Source organism: Zingiber officinale, chromosome 7B (genome assembly GCF_018446385.1).
Source record: "Zingiber officinale cultivar Zhangliang chromosome 7B, Zo_v1.1, whole genome shotgun sequence".
Taxonomy (NCBI): Eukaryota; Viridiplantae; Streptophyta; class Magnoliopsida; order Zingiberales; family Zingiberaceae; genus Zingiber; species Zingiber officinale.
The window spans coordinates 60,648,355-60,669,743 of record NC_055999.1 but is presented as its reverse complement, the minus strand read 5'-3'; the positions used below and the strand labels follow the sequence as shown (position 1 = coordinate 60,669,743).

Here is a 21,389-nt window from a genome sequence, read left to right as displayed (position 1 = left end):
GAGCATTTAACCATTGCACCGTTGTCCAAGGGACTAAAATTTTAAACTTTCTAAAGTATTTTAAGTCATCAATTTGATGGATCTAGAGAAATCAATTTCAATTTAAATTTTATTCAGTAAGTTATTTCACTCTCTTATGTTGTAAGATAACTTGGTCGATAAGATTTTAATAAAAAAAAGTTTGAATAAGTTTGATAAGTAAATAAAAAAAATTCTAGCACTATTAATTTTGGCCGATCTTGTTTATACCCTCAATTACACAAACAATAATATGGTGGATGCAATTTTTTTAAATAAAATTTAGGATTTATGAAGCATAAATAAATTGATCCAACAAACTTAATTTACTCTTTCAAAAATTAATAAAAAAACATTAAATTTTCATTTCAATACAATTATCAATAATGGAAGATACTTTGAGAAAAGACTCCTCGGATGCTAATATATCCATGAACTGTTCTTTGGTTGTGCGACTTCTCAGTATTTCAAATCCTATATACTTAAATTTCTTCATCTTCTCTTCATCTGAGAGAAACTCTTCAAATATCCTGCATCAACATTTGTAAGTTAATCAGCTCCAATTCTGTCGAGCCATGGAGCAAGTGTTGGTCGTCCTTTGTTGTTTCAGTGTTGATATGCATACGCGTAGGATCTACATATATATTAAATTTGGTACAGCAGTTATTGCACTTCTTCAATAACTCGGTCAATATCGTAGTCGACGACTGATCTTTCAAATTGAAGTCGAGCCTGAAGATCGAATTAACTTCACCAATTTTGTTTGCTGCTATTAATATCTGTCAATTAAAGCAAGTATTGTCAAATATAGATGTGTATATATCAATCAAAGAGAGTATACATGAAAATTAAGAAGGCCTTGATGTATCCATCTTTTCTCACGTTTGGGATTTTGTTTGGGATTTTGCTAGAATTCAGCCAGAGATGAGCAGCTCCCGTTCGAAAAGAAGCTCTGAAAAGCTTCTTCAATTCACCTGGAGGATCTGTCGGAGGCTTGAGGGAGAGAAGGAACGACGCGTTCTGGACTTTGGGGGCTTCTATGCGCAGCGTGGTTACGACCGGGACGATGAGCGACTCGAGCTGTGGAGCGCGGACGTCGATGATGGAGGGAAGCTTATCGATCTGGAACGACAGGAATAAGCTTTTGATGGAGGCGGAGTGGAAGCTTAATTTGTTCATGCCGTTCTCGAGCGCATAGCAACGGAAGAGTTGCAGATGCTCGAGGAAGGGGCAGGAAGCGAAGAGGTTGACCAGGAAATCATCGCAAAGGGCGCTGAATTTCATTTCAAGGGAGGTGAGGAGGGTGCAGCCCAAGGGCGAGAGGGGGAGGCAATTGGAGTATTTCGACACCCGGATTCTGTCCAAGGAGAGGCTCCTCAGCGACTTGATGCGGAAGAAGCTGCAATCCCTGTCGCTGAAATTCAACCATCCCTTACCCTTGAAGTTTTGGAGGATGAGGTCTTGCACGCCCGCTTCAACGAGGTCGTCGACGAGCAGCTGCTTGAGGTGTTTGGGTAAATGGGCCACGTCCTCGGGGAAGATGAACTCTGGGTGGACGTCGATCCGGAAGAAGACGACGCGGCATTGGCGGATCAGAGCACGGGGGAAGGTGAGCTCTTGGTGGACGCTGACGCCGCCGGGAGGGAGGCCGACGTCGAGGCGGAAGGCGTCGAGTCGGGGGATGGAGGGGAGGAGGAGGCGGAAGCGGGCGCTGACAGCGGAGAGGGCGACGCGTTGCTTGATGGAGAGGAAGGAGAGGATGGAGATAAGGAGGTCATCGTCGAGGGAAGTGAGGCGGTCCTCCAGCCTGCCTTCCTGTTCAAGCCAGCGCTTGTTGTGGTCCGTCATCAGGCCTCGGGATCAGAATGTCTCTACCGCCGTCTCACTACCGTTTTACAAAAAAAAAAAAAAAAAAAAAAAAAAAAAAAAAAAAAAAAAGTGTGATGGTTCAAGTTCAGGATAGGTCAGGGTTTAATAGATGAGGTAGAGTATCCTTAATAATACTATACCAAATATTTCTCTTAAATATTTATAATTTATATATTCACATCATCAATCAAATATCTCATTCCTTAAATATATCAAATCTTATAATTAAATATCTCACCCTCCAATATTCTAAATTCCACCTACGGTGATTTCGAATCTCCTCACAATATCCCCTTTCAAGTAGGAGATATTTTAAATTAAGGATATTTGGAGAAATATCCTCTTTACAAATTTTTTATATTAAAAAAATATATTTCATGATAGAATTTGAAATATTTGATAGTGGGTATTTAATAGATGAGTCCATAAATATTTGATATGTGAAATATTTAAGGAATAAGATATTTGATTGATTATATAGATATATTAACCATAAATATTTGAGTAAATTTTAGCGCAGAGGTTAGGAGAAAATTTTGTTATTAGATTTCGTTTATTACCCTTTTATTTATTTATTGTTTTAATCTAGAAAACATCAATTAACTAAACATTATAGTAAAAATATTTATTCATTTCTATCCCTCAAGCGTCTTACTTCTAATGTTTAAACAAACTCATAATTTTAACTTAGAATTATAGTAAAAAAAAATCTAACATTTATTAGTTTTTTATCCATCGATAATTTAATAAAATTTATTTATTTCTATTGAAATAAGTTTAAGATACATTTCACATAAGGTTCGACTATCTGATTTAAATTTTATTTTATTTTATATAACTTATTATTTTTAGTTGATGTAAAATAGCTATGATATTATACAAAAGGTAAAATCTGTTACTTAGGTCCCACGACTACTCCACACTATTGGGGGAATAAATTAGAAAACCGAAGTAAGTCATCACATGGGAGGGTATTTCTTCCAACTTTGTCAGAAATCGACCTTTACTCCATTTTGCATATAAACAATATTAATATTCTATCTCTTATGTAAGAGATGAAAAATGTAATGTGTGGTTTATCAAGAGAATGCATTCTAGAGATCGATAATACTGTACTTTTTTCACTACAAGAAAAACCCTCATAGACATCGGTGGAACAACAACAGTTTTAAGCAAAAACCGATGTCTTTGAGTATTTTACACCGATTTTTCCAAAAATCGATGTTTATGAGCGCAGATTTTTGCTCATAGACATCGGTTTTTTTAGCCGATGTCTATGAGCGCCTTTTTTTCGTTAATAGACACCAATTTTTATAGCGGTTTTTAAAACCCGATGTCTATGATAAATAAAATAATTTAATTTTCCCACCAATACTTAACCAAAATTTGCAACACTTCACTCTTCCCTACAAACCTAAACCTATATCGCGTCGTCCTTCCCCTTCCTATATCGACGCCCCTTCCTCTCCCGATCAGGATCAACACACGACTCCCTTGTGAGGTTTGCGGAATGCCCCGCTTTCCCAAACGGCCACATCCATATCCTCTTTCCCCTTCTCTTCTCCTCTCCCTTCCGTCTTTGCCCTCTCGCAGGTTGCTCCATCTCTTAGGGTTTCTTCTCCTCATGCTTTATGGTTTCTCCGTTGATTCGTCGGCGGCCTTTTCCCCGAAAATCGTCTTGATTCCGTTGCTATTTTCGCTGCTGGTGCTCGGATTTGGCTCCTCGGGGCTGCTCCTTCGTCGTCTGCACTCATGGCAGCTCTCATCAAATGCGGAGGTGATCCCTCGTTGATCCTTGTATGCTTAGCTTGTTTCTTAGTGTTTTCTTGGAGGAAATCGGTCGACTCGGGGCTGGATCTGTTGGGATTTTTGAGTTCCTTGTTGGAATTTCTTCGCGCTGGTTGTTTTGATGGCTAGACTTTCTTTTGAGGGGTTTAAATCTTGTTAAATTAAGGTGATGGTGTAGATCTATTAATATTTTTTAGTATTTACTTTTATTCTTGGTTTTGACTTCGCTTCTCAGGTCAGAGGTACAAATCTTTGATTGGTTTTGCTTTTGCCTCATTTTTTTTTTGAGGGACAATTAGGGTTCTTTGTCCGGGAGTAGATTTTTTGCTATGCTTTTAAGGATATTGAACATAAGTTCATGTGTTTCGGCTATAACTTCATAAGAAAAAGTGAAATAAGAAATTACACCATAGCGTCTTGTCTGTTTGTAGTGTGCTATGCTAATTACATAAATACTCTCACCTCCCTGGACTGAAAATCACCCTCTTGTCTTCATTGTCTCTGCAGACGTATGTGACAGAACATCCAGTGAATGCTTGTGCAATATCTCCACTTCTTGATCATGTAAGCAACTATTTGCTACAAAATATTTTCTGCTTACCTTCTCATTTGATTGATTCTGCTTTGTCAATTTCCAGTAGATGAAAGCAACCAAGCATGCAAGAAATGTGAAATTAAAAGTATCTACTTTACATAAACAAAGATATTTTCCTTTGTTTTGGTAGATTTGCCTTTTTTTTAAAGCTCCCCCCTATTGGTTTTATTTAGGTGGTTATTGGATTTTAGCAATTCATGTTTACAAAGATTTCATGATGAAGATTACTTAAATGATTATTTGTATTATATGCAATACTGGATAAACTTGAATTGGTTTGGACCTTTTGATGTGATTAACAATTCAATTTTAATTATTGTTCCTATTTTCCTGTGTTTGTAAGAATTCTATTGTAATGCTTATTCCTATTTTTCTGCATTTGGATCCTCTGTATGAGTATGTTTTCCTTCGTAAATCAGTAGTCTTAACTCTTATCAGTTCACTTCTATTAATCTCTTGTTAATTCTTTGGTACTCTTTCATATTATCCCATTTTCTGAGAAGACAATAACAGTTTTGTTTTGTAGAAGAATAGGACACATTGCTGGCAGATTATTCTAATACAAGTTGCATAACACCTAGTTTTCTGTAAGTCTTATGCATGCCTCATCTCAACCTCTTTGATAACAAGAAATTACTAATAGAATTTTTGTAAGTTTTAGATAGATTGCAGAGAGAACTTGAAATACTATACTTGATTACCTTACAAATTTCACTGATATTTTCTCTATATTTTGGTCATTCTCTTAGTATTCCTAATCTAAATCAGGTTGTATTTATACACTTTACTATTACACTTTACTATCTGTATAAGGATTTTGGTCAATTATCCCATCAATTTAATGGTTATTAATATTGAGGTAAAGTGTGGTAAAGGATTCTACTTGGGTGAGGAATTGACATGTCTTATCTTTATAAACGGTGGTTTTCTTTTTCAATTTTATTTGTGCAATTATGTGACATTTGTTTTTATTTGGCAATTTGTCATAGTATTTGTTCTTAAGTATGTGAAGATCAAATGTTATTTATTACTTCTTCCATTGATATTCTGATTTTCTTTTGATGCCTTGGAGTTGAATAAATATTATTCCTTTTGCTTTGATTCTGTTTAATTTTTACCAAGATTGTAGTTATATCTAAGAGGTCAAGGAATATGCAGGCCAAGGTTCTAGGTGCTCTCTAGCCCACATTTTGCACCTCCTTTAAGCTGGAGCATTATTTTTTCTGGAAGAATTCATGTTCCTTTTCAATCTCATGTTTAATGAACCTTTCAATAAATTAGTGTTAATGTATTCGGATCACAGAATGTGAATTCACATCTATTGATTATGTGGAAGTTTAATTATAATCATGCCTCCTCCATGCTGCTTAGATTTATGAGGTTTAAGAATGAAGGAAGAATCTTTCATTTTGTTCTTTTGAAAATTTATTATGTTAATATAAGTAGAATCTTTTTGAAGATAGTGTGAATAAATTATTTTATATATTCCAAGAAAAATCATAATAATCTACTATACACCATGCATCACTATATTTAGCTTCTTTCAAATCAGTTGTCTTATAACATATTATTTCAAATGTGCAGATCAAAGAAGCTAAGCAAACAAGTAAAAATTACCAGTAAAAGGTTACTTATCTCATTTTCAATCTTTATTTGAGTAGAATTTACAGCATCTTTAATTTCCGTTATGCAAGCAACAAACTGCTTTATATCCATATTGACTATTTTATTCTATTCAGGTAAGAGAAATGGAGAATCAATTAAATGGTGAGAGGACAACCAAGAAGGATGTTGCAAAGTTCCCAAAGCCTCCAGTGACTCCTTTAAGATGGAGGCCTCCTTTACAAAGAATCACCAATCAGTTGTCACCCTCAGGACATCAAACAAGCAGAAGTGCCCATCCAGTAATAGATAAATAGAATTGTCTATTAACAAATAAAACTACTGGGGAAGATTTAGTTAAATCTCTGCACAGAGTAAGAAGGATAACGTTTGTGTCGTTAAACAATACTGATATTACATCGGTTTTCCACCGCTGCAAAATCGGTGTCATTAACTAATATTACATCGGTCGTATACCGCTGTCAAAACTGGTGTTATTAACATATAATATTACATCGGTTTTACACCCGATGTCGTTAAGTGATACTACACCGGTTTTAACCCGATGTCTAAAATAACAGACCTTTTACATCGCCTTCATAAATATCGGTCGAAAATGTAATAGACATCGGTGGAAAACCGATATCTATGAGGGTTTTTGTTGTAGTGTTTAAACAAACATAGGAGAACATCTATTATTTAGATGTCCATCTATTATCGATTTATGAAGGAGGATTAGAGTGGGACATGAGATGTCCACCTACCGTCCACCTACCGATGGATACTTTGGGTTTTTGGATGGTATTATAGATGTGGATGGCTACAGACAAGGTGAGACATCTTGCTTTACCTTTTTTGATCCACCTTATATGGAGGGGATGTGATAGTAGTTTTTTTTTGTGATGGCCAGTTGGATTGTGAGAGGATTTATATGAGTACAGATTCATATATACATACATTAGAAGTATATTCAGATTTGATAATTTATCAGACAAGAATCACTTTTAGCACCCGATTATGATGTACTTTTGTAATTTTATATATATATATATATATATTTGAATTTATAAGTATAAATTTGACATAATAAATCCATCAAATGATGCTCCAGTGATCACAAAATCTCATCTAACCATATGAAAGCACTAGTAATCCTAGCAAATTATATTAAAGCCTAAAATTATCATGGAGCGAGTGATACATGTAGGGCTTTATAGTAGGTGATGCAGTTAAGATAGAAGATACATTGATTATCCAAGGTTGATGGAAAGTTTAGCGAGCATAGATTATCTAATAGTTGATGATACTTCGTAATAATTTGTAATTATAGGAGGTGGGCTGACTGAGTTGGGCTCATACGGAAAAATAAGTTGGGCTATAGAATTAGTCCCAAAGCCAAACGACAGTCGGCTTTAAAGATCAATTCTCAGGAAGTTGGCTCGGGACCCAACAGCTTGCAGTAACATAAGTAGGGATTCAAGGAAGAGGAAGTGAGCTCTGGAAAGAGACCATGTGATGTAGGATAGACCTAATATGACCCTTTGAACTTTAAGTGATTATAACTTTTAACTTGACACTCGGAATCAAGCTCTACATCCAGCTGGAGTGATAGAGGATGTTTTTGTTAAGGTAAGAGAACTTACATTTCCTGCTAATTTCTACATTTTTGATATGGAAGATGATTTGCCAGCAAATAAGGCCAACTAATTCTTGGCAGACCATTCTTTAAGACTGCAAGGACAAAAATTAATGTGCATGCAGGAACTCTTTCTATGGAGATAGGAGACAGTTGTGAAATTTAATATTTTTGATGCGGTCAAGTATCCTATAAAAGATCATTCTGTTCTTAGTATTGATTTATTTGATGAGATGGATAATATGAATTTTCTTACTAAGTTGGATTCTCATTTGTATATCTCTAAATCTTATGAGTATGGATCTGAGTCTGAAGATTCTGATGAGGTGTAAGGCATCGAGTCGGGGGATGGAGGGGAGGAGGAGGCGGAAGCGGGCGCAGACAACGGAGAGGGCGACGCGCTGCTTGATGGAAAGGAGAGGATGGAGATAAGGAGGTCGTCATGGAGGGAAGTGAGGCAGTCCTCAAGCTTGCCTTCCTGTTCACGCCAGCGCTTGTGGGAGGATGCACGAGCCTGTGCAGCGATGCTACCTTCAGGCACCCTGGCCAACAGTCACACTCAAATGACCACCGGGATAAACTTTTTATTGTAAACTCCTAACTAACCTCCATTCGGCTATGATCTTTTCCTGTTTACCCGCAGTACTGGGTGGAGAGCATGTCCATATGCCACAGGCTCGCCTTCTTGGAGGATGAGTTCAAGAAACTCAAGGTTTTGAGCGGCGCCTCCTCCTCCCAAGGGCCATCGATCTCTGATATCAAGAAGCTAAGGGCTGACCTGGAGAAGAGCAATAAACTTCTGGAGGTCGAGCGAAAAAAATCCGTAGATCAGGAGGTAATGCTGGCTCGGCTCAACAAGCAGGTCACCATCTTCGATAAAAAGATAGAGTCGGCCACTACCAGGAAGCAACGGGCCATTGACGACCTGGAATTGAAGAACAAAGAGGCCCGAGGCCTGGCCCAGAAGCTTAAGGAGGCCGAAGATTTTTTGATCGCCGAGTGGAAAAGTCGTTCGGGTGAAGAAAAATCCCTCCATGATAAAATCGCCTCCAAGGATGTCGTGTTAGCTACTGTCAAGGATGAGCTGGAGGGCTCCCATGCGGGGCTGTGAATCTACCAAGACGATGAGGGGAGTATGTTTGAAACCATGAAGCAAGCTTACCTCCGTTCGGACGCGTTCTGTGATAGGTTCACCAATCGGGCCCTTCGTCTGTTTGACTTGGCGATTGAAGGGACGATAGGGCAGCTTCACGAAGGGGGCCACCTGCCGACCGTTGTGACCAATCAGGTCATAAGCCGGGATAAGTTGACTGCCGCTCTGCCAAACGACGTGCTAGATTACTTAGAGTGAGTGTGAGGGCTCAATCTTTTGTAATCCCTTTTGTAAGCCCTTCAAGTATTAATGCATGTCAGGCCATTCGGCCAAGCTTCCTTTTTTGTTGTCTGGTATATTTTCCCTGGTATTGCAACCTCATAATTTTTCTGCTCGGTAGCAGCTTATAATTTTTTCTCCGGTCTTTTTTCCCTCGATTCGCCTTTCTTTCCGAGTTGCGGAGTTGGAAGTATTTTAGTACATTCTACCGAACGAGTCGTTCATCTGTAATTTCGGCGATCTGGAAGTATTCGCAGTCCGTCATTCGACCGCCCGCATAGACTCAAGTCTATCGTTGATACTCAACTATTTGACGAAGCCCTAGTTTTAGCATTGCCGCTCAACGATTAGAAATAGGCCCGCGTTTAACGTCGCCGCTCGACGGTTTAGTAAGACGAGGGTTTAAGGTCGCCACTAGACCGTTGACAAAGATGAGGGTTTAAGGTCACTACTCAACAATTGATGGAGACGAGGGTTTAAGGTCGCCGCTCAACCGTTGATGGAGACGAGAGTTTAACGTCGTCACTCGACGATTTGTATGCGCGCGTACTCAGGTTTAAGGTCGTCGCTCGACCATTGGCGAAGATGTACTTAAGCTTCTGCTTTTCTAATTGAACTTTGCCCTGCATTCGGCAAATATACGACAACTACTAAATACAGGATTCACTCACGCACCTCTCACCCAGCCCTGTAGGGTTGAAGATGGTTTGCGCTCCAAGACCTATTGAGCTGCCTTCCTTCTTTACCCTCCAAATAGTAAGCACCCGATTGGAGCTTCCACACGACCTTGAATGGTCCTGCCCATGGTGCCTCGAGCTTGGCGACATCACCAACTGACTTTACTTTCTCCCAGACGAGATCGCCGACCTTGTAGGACCTCGGGATCACTCGCTAATTGTAATTCTGCTTCATGCATTGCCGATAAGCCGTTATCCGAACGGCGACTTTCGCCCTTGCTTCATCCACTAGGTCGAGCTCCGTTCACCTTCGTTCGGCGTTCCCCTCATCGTAGTGCTGCAACCGATCATATTCTACCCCGACTTCCATGGGGATGGTTGGAAACAATATCAAAATGTTGTCAGAAGTAAGGGTATGGTTGTCCAAATAATTTGATATAAAGGACTTGGGAGAATATATATATTTTTGAGATCAAAGTAATAAGGGATCGAAAGAAAATATATTTTACTTATCCCAAGCTTGATACATCGGAAAATCCTTGCTTGTTTTAAGCATGCAAAACTCCTCGAAAGGTTTCTTACCTTTTAAGCATGGAGTGTCTTTATCTAAAGAGATGTCTCCGATGATATCAAAGGAGATTGAGGACATGTAGGCAGTTCTTTATGCTTCGGCAGTTAGACAACCTAATGTATGCTATGCACGAGATCAGAAATCTGTTTTGCCAAAGGCATAGTTAGCAGATATCAAAGTAACCCTAGACAAGGATATTGGACTGCAGTAAAGCATATATTAAAGTACCTTAGAAGCGCTAGAGATTATATGCTAGCTTACAAGGCAGTTAATTTGGTCCCTGTGGGTTACACAGATTTTGACTTCCAATCGGATAGGGACAATAATAAGTCGACCTCGGGGTTTTGTGTTTACTTTAGGAGGAAAAGTCATAACTATGGAAGAGTGATAAGCATAGGTGTTTTTCTGGACTCCACCATAGAAGCTGAGTATATGGCAAGCCTCTGAGGTAGCCATAAAAGCTGAATGACTTAATTACCTCAAGATAGACTTAGATATGATTTCTAGTTTGTCCAAAGATTATTACAATTTATTGTAATAATAATGGTGCAGTAACAAACTCGAAGAATTCATGAGTCTATAAGGCAAGTAAACACAATAGAGCGCAAGTACTACCCAATACGAGAAATTGTATAACGAGGAGAAGTTGTTGCCGCCTAGATTGCATCAGATAATAACCTAAGGTCCTTAAGGCAAGAGCTTTTGATGGGCATGTTGAAGGGTTGGGAATCAGATGTATGGCAGCAGATATGACAGCTTAGTCTTTTAGTATAAGTGGGAGATTGTTAGAGTGTATACTAAAAGCCTAGCTTTTGGTATAAACATTTATAAGAATCACATTGGTCAAATGTCTACATTTATGATAAATGTAGTTGCTCAATTAATTTATATTGTAGATAACATGGTGTGTGGTGTCACATACAGAAGATCATGTTATCGGTTCCTTATAAATTATAAACAGTAGCTCACGACCAAGATGGAAAGGAACAAACCATTGGAAGGTCGTAGTGTAATTAGGTATTAGTTTATCTTAACTATATAATTACACTAGTACACTTAGAGTGTATTGAGTAGGACCATTTGAGGTCGTTCCTTTTATACTGACTTTATAAAGGAACAAAGACCTCAGTTATTATGGAAGTGTGCTCTTAATCCTAATATAATAACAAGCACATATATTTGATATTTATTTCTTTAATTTATCAATGGGTGAGATTTAGTTCGATAAATCAATAAGCCCGATAAGTTGGGAAATGATATCACTTATAGTGTGTGTTGTTGATTATAGAAGGAAACTGTGTCCTGGTGATCTAGGTTGAGAATGTCCCCAAGAGGAGCTCATAAGGATTGTCATGTTAAACCCTGCAGGTGGACTTAGTCCGACATGATGATGAAGTTGAGTGGTACTACTCTTGGAGCTAGATATTAATTAAGCGAGTTGTTAGTAACTTACTTAATTAGTGGACATTTGTTATCTTAAACACAGGGAGACTAACACACTCATAATAAGAAGGAGCCCAAAATGTAATTTGGGATTGGTGCGGTAGTTCAATAATAGTTCTTTAGTGGAATGAATTATTATTGATGAAATTAAGTTGTGTATTCGGGGCGAACACGGGATGCTTAATTTCATCGGGAGACCAAAACCAATTTCTCCTCTCGGTCCCTATCGTAGCCTCTTGTATATAGAGATTTATACCCACCACATACCCACCTTCTTACCCATCCAATGGGGCCGACCAAGCTAGCTTGGAACCCAAGCTAGGGTCTGCCAAGACCAAGTGGATGAGCCAAGTTGGTGGCCGGCCAAAGCTTGGGTCCCAAGCTTAGGTGGTCGGCCACTAGAATATTAAAAAGGATTTTTATTAAAATTATTTCTTATGTAGATATCATGGTTTTAAAAGAGAGTTTAAAAAAATTAAAAATTTCCTTTTATAGCTTTCTACAAAAGATTAAGAGAAGAGATTAATCTCTTTCCTTATTTGTAGATTAAAAGGATGGTTTAATTTTTGGTAAAAACTTTCCTTATTTGTAAATCATCTACATGTTTAAAAGAGAGTTTAAAATTTGAAATCTTTCCTTATTTGTTGATTAAAGGAGGATTTTAAATTTTAAGAAAACTTTCCTTTTTAACCATGTCCATGATTTAAAAGAAAGTTTAAAAATTAATAATTCTCTTTTATTAGTTTCTACAAAAGATTGAGAAAAGATTTGATATCCTTCCTTATTTGTAGATTAAAAGAGATTTTAATTTTTAGAGATAACTTTCTTTCTATCCACATGTTTAAAAGAAAGATTTTAATTTATTAAATTTCCTTTTTATAAACCAATTATGAAGGGATTAAATTATTGGAGAAATTTTTATAAATTTCCGGAAGCAAATAAGGAAGTTTTAATTGGTGTTTAAAATTTTATTTGGTTGGAGATTTCTTGGTGTGGCCGGCCATTGCAAAATTGAAAAGAAAAATTATTTTTAATTAAATAAATTTTTCTTTTCAATGGCAAAAGAATTAAGGAAGGTTTTATTAAATTTTCCTTATTTGCCAAGACCAAGGATTATAAAAGAGGGGGTAGAGGAGGCTTCAAGGCTAATAACTCTATTCTATTTTTCCTCTCTTTTCTCCTTGGGTGTGGCCGGCCCTTTCTTTCCTCTCCTCTCCTTTGTGTGGCCGAAACCTTCTCATGGTGGAGATAGCTTTGGTGGCCGGATCTAAGAAGGAGAAGAAGGAGAAGCCTCTTTTCTAGCATCCCTTGGAGCATGGTGGTGGTGGCCGAACCTCTTCATCCTAGGAGAAGTTTTGATGGCCGAAACTTGCAAGGAAGAAGAAGGTGATTGGTGGTTTCTCATCTCGGAAGAACGTTGCCCACACAACGTCCGAGGTTAGAAGAGGAATACGGTAGAAGATCAAGAGGTCTTTCTAGAAGGTATAACTAGTAATTTTTTCTTTCCGCATCATGCTAGTTATTTTGGAAATAATACTAAATACAAGAGGCATACGATTCTAGAGTTTCGAATTTGTTTTCGATATAGTATTCTTTTGTTTTTATTTTCCTTGTGATTTGATTGTTCTTTTCGATTAACCTAAAGTTATTTTAGGAAATTAAATATTAGCTTTCCATAAAAGGTTTTGTCTAGTCGGTGGTGGTTGCTCCCATATCCAAGAAGGCCATGTGCCTCGCCACGTCAATACTGGGAACCAATTATGGAAATTAATATTTAATGGAATTAATAACTTAAGGTGACTTGGGTCAAACGTGTTAAGTTCCGCAGGAGATCCAAGTCAAAACCTAAAAGAACAAATAGATTAAGTTTTGGATCAAATGTGTTAAGTTCCGTAGGCGGTCCAAAATTTAATTTAAAAGAACACATGGTAGCTAGGAAAAGGTTCAGACCTTTGTACAAAATTTTTGTACAGTGAAACCTCTAGGTTTTCCGAGTAGCAACCAACACCACCATCCAAGTGGCATCCTCCTAGAGGGTCGGCCAAAAGTATCCAGTCAGAAGTATTTTTCGAGCCAATGCACGGCTGCCCGGATGACCTCCGCACGAACCTTAGTGTCCTTATTCAGGATGTAATCGACATCTTTCGGTTCGACGCATTTGAGCAGGGGTTGAGAGAAGGCTTTTTTATAGAGTTGGTCGTCGATCAGCGTGAATCGACTGACCCTCTTCTTTATTAGGTGAGCATCCTTCAAATTGATAGGCGCAGTTCCCGAACGCAAGAACTCTGTTAGGGTTGTCCTCCAGTCATTCGAGAAGGTGATTCCCTCCATACGATCGATGTGGGCAATCAGTGAGCCTTGATCACCGTTCTGGGTTAATATTGGATGTCGAACTCGCTGAGTTCGGTCGTCCACTTGATTAGCCATCTGGATGCCTCTGGATTGAGGAGGACTCTCCTAGAGCGTTGTTAGTCATCACTATTATTGAGTGCGCCAAGAAGTACGGACGAAGCCTTCGCGCGGCGAGTACTAGCATATAAGTCAATTTTTCGAGACTAGTGTAACAGAATTTAGCATCCTTCAATATATGGCTCAAGAAATATATAGGTTGCTGATCGTAGCCGCTCTGCCTGACCAGAGCTGATCCAACGGCATGTTCATTGGACAACAAGTATATCAAGAGAGGCTCGCCCGCGATTGGCTTGGCCAACATAGGCAGTGAGTTCAGATACTTCTTCAGCTCCTTTAGTGCCCGGTCACACTCGGCGTCCCATTGAAATTTTATGGCTCAGCGTAGTATCTTGAAGAATGGCAGACTTCAATTGGATGATTTGGATATGAACTGGGGCAGCGTTGTGATCCAACCGATCAACCTCTGAGCTTCCTTCAAATTCTGAGGTGGGGGCATGTTCTGCAAAGCTTGAACCTTGCTTGGGTTGGCTTCGATGCCCTTTCGGTGACGATGTAGCCCAGGAAGCGACCACTCTTGGCGCCAAACAGACACTTGCTGAGGTTCAATTTTATGTCGTATGTCTTGAGTGTCCGGCACATTTCGTTGATATTCGTGTATAGGTTAGCTGTATGGAGGGATTTGATGAGTATGTCATTGACGTATACCTCCATATTATGGTCGATCTGTCGTTGAAATACTTTATTCATTAACCTTTGGTAGGTGACTCCGATGTTTTTTAATTCTAACGGCATGACGTTGTAGCAGTATGTCCCATTGGTCATAATGAAGCTGACCTTTTCTTGGTCCTCCTGGGCGAGCGACACTTGGTAGTATCATTGATATGCGTCGATTATACATATCAACTCGCAGCCCGCCGTCGAGTCCACCAGTTGATCTATCCTGGGCAACGGATAGAAGTCCTTCTGGTAGGCCTTGTTGAGGTCGCAGAAATCAATGCAGACTCGCCACTTGTTGCTCGGCTTGGAGACTATCACAACATTGGCTAGCCAGCTCGGGAATTGGACTTCCCTGATATGACCGACCTCCAATAGCTTTTCTATCTCCGCTCGGAGGATCACATTCTGTTCTACGCTGAAATCCCTTTTTCATTGTTTGATCGGTCGAGCGTCCGATCAGATGTGAAGCTCGTGCTGGGCTACGCTCGGGGAGATGCCAGGAAATTCATCTGTCGACCAAGTGAACACATCATGATTCTGCTTGAGGTTGGCGATTAGCTCGGCCTTCTTCTCTTCCTCTAAGTCAGCTGCCACGAAGGTCGTGGCCCCCGGCCGGCTAGGATGGATCTGAACCTCCTCCTTCTCTTCATACACCAGAGTGAGAGGTTTTTCAGTCCTAGCATTTACCTCTAGCCGCGTTGTCTTCAGATCGGTCTTGGCCTCGGTCTTGATCATTTCTTCGTAGCAGCGTCGAGCGGCCAATTGGTCGCCCCTGACCTCACCCATGTAGTCATCCACTGGGAACTTTATCTTTGGCAGTAGGTCGACACTACTGCCCGGAACTCGTTGAGAGTCGGTCGGCCTAAGATGACGTTGTAAACCGACGGCGCGTCCACTACTATGAAGTTAGTGGTCCGGGTTCTTCTCAACGGCTCTTCTCCCAATGAGATGACCAACCTTGCTTGACCAATCGGCAAAACCTCATTGCCAGTGAACCTGTAAAGCGGGGTTGCCATGAGCAGCAGCTCACTCCGATCGATCTGTAGCTAATCGAACGCCTTCTTGAAAATGATGTTCACTGAACTTCCCGTGTCCATGAAAGTCCGGTGAATGGTGAAGTTGGCAATCACTGCCCGGATGATCAAGGCATCATCGTGAGGGACTTCGACCCCTTCTAGATCGCTGGGGTCGAAGCCGATCTGAGGCCCTTCGGCCTTCTCCTTGCTGCATCCTATGGCATGGATCTCCAACCGCCAAGCGTGCAACTTTCTGGCTCGGTTGGAATCGCCGTCGATCGGCCCTCCGGCGATCATGCCTATTTCTCCCCACGAAGCGTTGTTCCTGTTTTCCCCTTCCCGGGCAAACGGCCTATTTCGTTCGGCTAGGATCCTGGAAGGGTCGGTCTCCCCCCTCAGCTGATGGTGATGGTGCTCGGGCTCCCTTCTCTCTTCACTCCGCTCGGTTGAGCGGCGACGATCCCGTCAATCAGGAGACGGGGAGCGGCGGCGATATCCCCTGGGGTCGGTCGGCTGACGATTGGTGTCAGTTCTTGGCAGTCCCATGTGTTGTGCGTCGTCGACTGGTAGAACGAACAGAACATAAGCATCCATACCTTGCCCTTGGACGCCTTGGGCCGACCAGATACCACGTGTTGTACGGCATGTGCCTTGGTCTCCTGGTGCAACCGTGCTCCTTCAGCCCTCGTCCCTTTGGGCGGCAAGTGGCTGCTTTCCGGTCGACGCTCGATCGGCGCGGAATGCTCAGTTGGCGCCTCCTTTCTTTTGGCTGCCTGGGCTTCCTCCACATTGATGTACTCGTTGGCCTTTTTCAACATGTGGTCGAAGTCCCGGGGCGGCTTCCAGATGAGTGACCGAAAGAAGTCCCCTTAAGTGAGCCCCTGGGTGAAGGCATTCATCATGGTCTCAGACGAGACCGAGGGGATATCCATAGCCACTTGATTGAAGCGTTGGATGTACGCTCGAAGCGCTTCCTTGGGCCCCTGTTTCAGGGCAAAGAGGCTGATGCTCGTCTTCTGGTAGCGTCGGCTGCTAGCGAACTGGTGCTGGAAGGTGGCTCGACAGTCTCCGAAACTTCATATTGAGCCGTCTGGCATCCTTTTGAACCAGCGATGTGTCGACATGGAGAGAGTCATGAGAAAGACTCTGCACTTTACTCCATTCGTGTACTGATGCATCATAACTTAATTGTCGAACCAATCCAGATGATCATCTAGGTCGATCGTCCCGTTGTACGTCCCAATCGCCAACGGGATGTAATGTCGAGGTAGAGGGTCTTGTAATATCTCCTCAGAAAACTGTCTGTTGATCTGTTCGGGGGGCGCGGCACCATGGGGTGCTTTTCCTTTCCGCGCATCTCGAACGAGTGCCTCATCGGATGATGATCCCCGCTCCTGATGTGCGTGGGCTATCTCCGAGGGGGTTTGGAATAGAGCCCGATGGAAGGGGATCGACGCAGGCGGCGCTTCCCCTTGGGTATCGGTCGGCCTTCAGTTCTGTCCTCATACGGAGAGTTGCTCCGCTCGGTCTTCTTGCCCTACTCTCCTGTCGGCCGCCGAGGTCGCAGGTTGCGGTGCTAGCCGATCAGCTATTGCCTGTTATTGTTGCTGCTCCACCATTTTTGCCGCCCGCGCTTGCACGAGCATCTCCAACTCTTCTTGAGTGAGTGTCACGGTGGTTAGCCATCCAGCGTCTTCCATTTCCTCAGATCAGATTCAGGTGACGTTCCCACAGACATCGCCAAATATGATCCTGTCCGAAAGTCGGGGAGACAGATGCTAGGGACGTGGCGGTCTGCTGCTCTCCTGTGGACTTCGCTCCCACCTGCAACACAAGTAGCATTAGTACCGAGCCAGGGAAGGGGTCCCCAGTGATGGTCTTCCGACGCTCAAATCAGTCTCCGGCGAAGTAAGCAGAAATAAGAAGCAAGAACTATAGCTCAACAATAGAAATCATGTGTTAAGCATACCTTCGACAATGCTTGGACCCCCCCCCCCCCACCCTCCCCCTTTATATAGGGCTCCTATAGTGCGCATGCACACTTCTCAAAGTGAGCATGCCTTCCCAAGCTTTCCCCGAAAAGATATGTCAGTAAAATATCTCTGACACAATACCTTAACAGACCGAGCATATCTCTGAAGTGACAGTGGAAGCTTCTGTTGTACGATCTTCTACCTGACCATGCCGACCACCATGTCGTCTGTCGGCGGCACTAACTCCCAAAAGGATCTTGCCAGCTAATATCCTGTGTCTTTTACTGGGTTGAGCGAGATGGCCGCTCGGCTCGAGTCTACGTTGTCTGCCTGATGAACCTACTACTTGGTCGAGCGGGTTATCCGCTCGACCGCTACTTCCACTGTCTAGTTGTTGAACGTGTACCTTGTCCGAACGGGATAGCCGCTCGATTGTGGTAACGTTGTCCTTGTGTAGTCTGCTCGGTCGTAACTCTACTCCGCTATTCTGTTCTGAGTATTGATGTAAGGTCGTAAATTTTATCTACTTGCAAAGTCGATTTGAAATTTGTCAGACACAACACAGCCATCAAAGCTCCTACTTTGACATCAGAGCTCCCACTCTGACATGGCTCCGTCGAAGGAGCTCCCTCCCATACATTATTGAGCAGCTTCTTCAACTTTGTTTTTTATTTTTTTATTATTAAAATGATTTTATTTTTATAATATTTGTTAGGAAAGAAAATACAATGTAAGTCGTCGCACAACAATTTGTTAGCCATTTTTCAAATTAAAAATTTATTTTTCTATTTAAAAAATAATCTATAAATACATCTACAATTCCTCTTTTTTTCATTCATCCTATCATTCTTTTCACTCTCTACTTCTTCTTTCTTTCTTTCATTCTTTATTTATATTTGAGATAGATAGAATATGTCAATACGTCTTTTATAAATCAGTTGGATTCTTCAAATGGGAAAAAAAAATATATCTTCTCAAAATACTCATATTCCTCCAAATGTCCAATATCCTCATTTTTTCTCTCATATAATATCTTCTAAATTTTTAAAATATTTTATATACTCCACGATATCCTTCAAATTTCTCAAATTTCCAAAGTTCTCAAAAATTTTCGATGAATCCAGGTAACGCTGCCCCAGCTCCATTTAGTATATATCCATCCCAAGATTGGTCAATCATGGATAGTTAATTTCAGATACCTTCTCTGTCTTACGTATTTTTTCCTCCTCAACTCACAGTCATGCTTTCGAATGAATCAAAAAAGGCATCTGTCAATGACAAAGAATCTCTAATGCCATCATTTGTTCCAGCAACTCAATGGTCACCACACTCATCATAAGAAGAGCGTGAAGTTAAACTAGAGAAAGATGATTCGAAACGAAAATTTTAGCCTCTCGATGAAAACGTGGTTCTTGTAAAGTCATGGGCAACTATTAGCACCAACGCAGTCATTGGTAGACTAGAAGGATTAAGCTTTTTGGAAACGTATAGTTAATTACTACAACAAGCATTGGCCCACTAGAACTTTGACGAGAAGCTATCAGCGGTTAAAATCACATTACCATAAGTTTGCGCCGATAGTAAATGACTTTTCTACAACTTATTTGTATACTCATCGTCAAAGTGGTTAGAGTAATGAGAATATATTGAAGAACGCACTGAACATGTGGAAAGCCAATAACAAAAATAAGGACTTCAAGTATATGTATGTGTGAAGGATTCTCATGAAAAATATATTCCACAATAAGTTGCTCATTACTTTAGCAAGAAAGCAAGGAAATCTGAATCAGGGGGAACACTTCAACATCAAATCCAAATACGAGTATTAATGTGGATGACTTTGAAGTCCGCATTTGTTCAATAGGACAAAAGGCAACGAAAATGAAAGATAAATGCAAAATTAGAGAACGTGTCATAATGGAACAAAACATTGATAAACAATGGTAAAATATTAAAGAATAATAAAAAAAATGATTTTATGAAAAGTTGAGATCTTTAGAAGGATTATGAAATTCTTATGAAAAATATTAGTGAGGTGAGATGGAATAGAAAATAGTTGAAAAAATTAAAGAGAGACGTGATCTAATATAAATGTATTTAAACTTAAGAACAGAAAAAAAAAATTTGATAATGGAAACATATATACGGGGTTCTTTACTTTTTGACGTGGCTTGGCAATGAATGAGCTCTCACTGTGGATGCACTCAGTGCCCACCAAACAAATTCGCAGTCTATGCACTTTACAAGAAGATTATCTCCAACGAAAGAAAGAAACAAGACTTAGAATCATACCTGAGAATCAGTGCCTTAGTGGCTTGGTGGACCGTGGAGGAGCCAGGTGCCCCCATGTTTGATGTGTCTCTCGCTCCTCTCATGGTCCATCGTCAAGGCCGCTGCACAGATCGTCTCTACCATTCTTGAAACCTAGATGAAAAAAAAAATTAAATATTATTTTAAATAAATATTATTAGAAATATTTAATTTTATTAGTTATAGTAAAAAGTGAAATTTGTCATCCTAGCAGCTCAACACGATTGACCCTATGACTATCTGTGAAGAGGTAAATCGGGAAGCTACAGTTGACTACTGCGGAGAGAGCATTTTTCTTGACTTTATCGAGATTCGACACCTTAACCATTATAACAATATCTACCCGTATTAGTCAACTTAATCATGCCCCGAGGGCGACATTTAATTCTATCAATAAGATTTAAAAGAGCATTTTCATATATTGTCAATGATTATTAAAAAAAAAAAAATATGGAACCGTCACATCAACGGCCCCCTAGAGCCGGTCCCATGGATATGGAGGGAAGTAAATGCAGGTACACAGCTCAAAGCGCATGACCAGGATGCTAACTCCAGGCAATGACACCTCGAAGATCGAACTCAGGACCTCTCGACCACGAAAAGTATGCGGCCCCAGCTGTGTTACACCCCGGGGATACTTTGTCAATGATTATTTATACAATTAGAAGCAGTAACCAACTAGGCCACTTAGCAATAACTTTATCTTATGTCAAACTTTATTTTTTTATTATTAGTAAAATTTAAAAAAATAAAAAATATTTTAATTAGAAACAGTAATAAATTATTGTAATATTATTAATATATATTTTAATTATAATTTTTTTAAAAAAAATATCAATTATTTTTAACTTCGAGGAAGAAAAGTTTTGACACAACAGTAAAATTATTATGTAATCTAGAGAAAATATATTCGAGTACTAGATATAGTCACTACGTATAATAGACACTTCCTTGGAAGGAGCTTCGTGAACTAAACTACCTTTTTATTAATTTTAATTTTGATAAATTATTAATAAAATTTATTTATGATGATGAATTATTAAAAAAATAAAAAATAAAATAAAATTTAAAAAAGAAATAATACTACATAATATATTTTTGACTTTCAAAAATATTTTTATCAAAAAAAATATATATCAATTAAGTGTAACCAATAAATATTTTTAATTTATTAACAAAATTTAATTTTGATTAATAAATTAAATTTTTATCATTAAAAATTTTAAAATTACTAATTAAATTTTAATAAAAAAATAAAAATAAATTACCAACTAAATCTAATTTTAATAGTAAAAAATTAAAATGATCAATTAAATCTAATACGAATAAAAAAAATAAAAAAATTTAAAATTTAAAATTTTTGACCCAATATAATTTAACTAATAAAAAA

At 39.7% G+C, this 21,389-nt stretch overlaps 1 protein-coding gene across 1 annotated transcript; it reads right to left on the bottom strand.

The window, feature by feature from the left end:
- Nucleotides 1-473: 473 nt before the first annotated feature.
- Nucleotides 474-1,874, bottom strand: LOC122003767. Its single transcript, XM_042558793.1, has 2 exons — nt 901-1,874; nt 474-797 (listed from the first exon to the last, which is right to left on the bottom strand). Exons 1-2 carry the CDS (start codon nt 1,864-1,866, stop codon nt 540-542), a joined length of 1,224 nt encoding a protein of 407 aa, XP_042414727.1. The 5' UTR covers nt 1,867-1,874; the 3' UTR covers nt 474-539.
- Nucleotides 1,875-21,389: the final 19,515 nt, after the last annotated feature.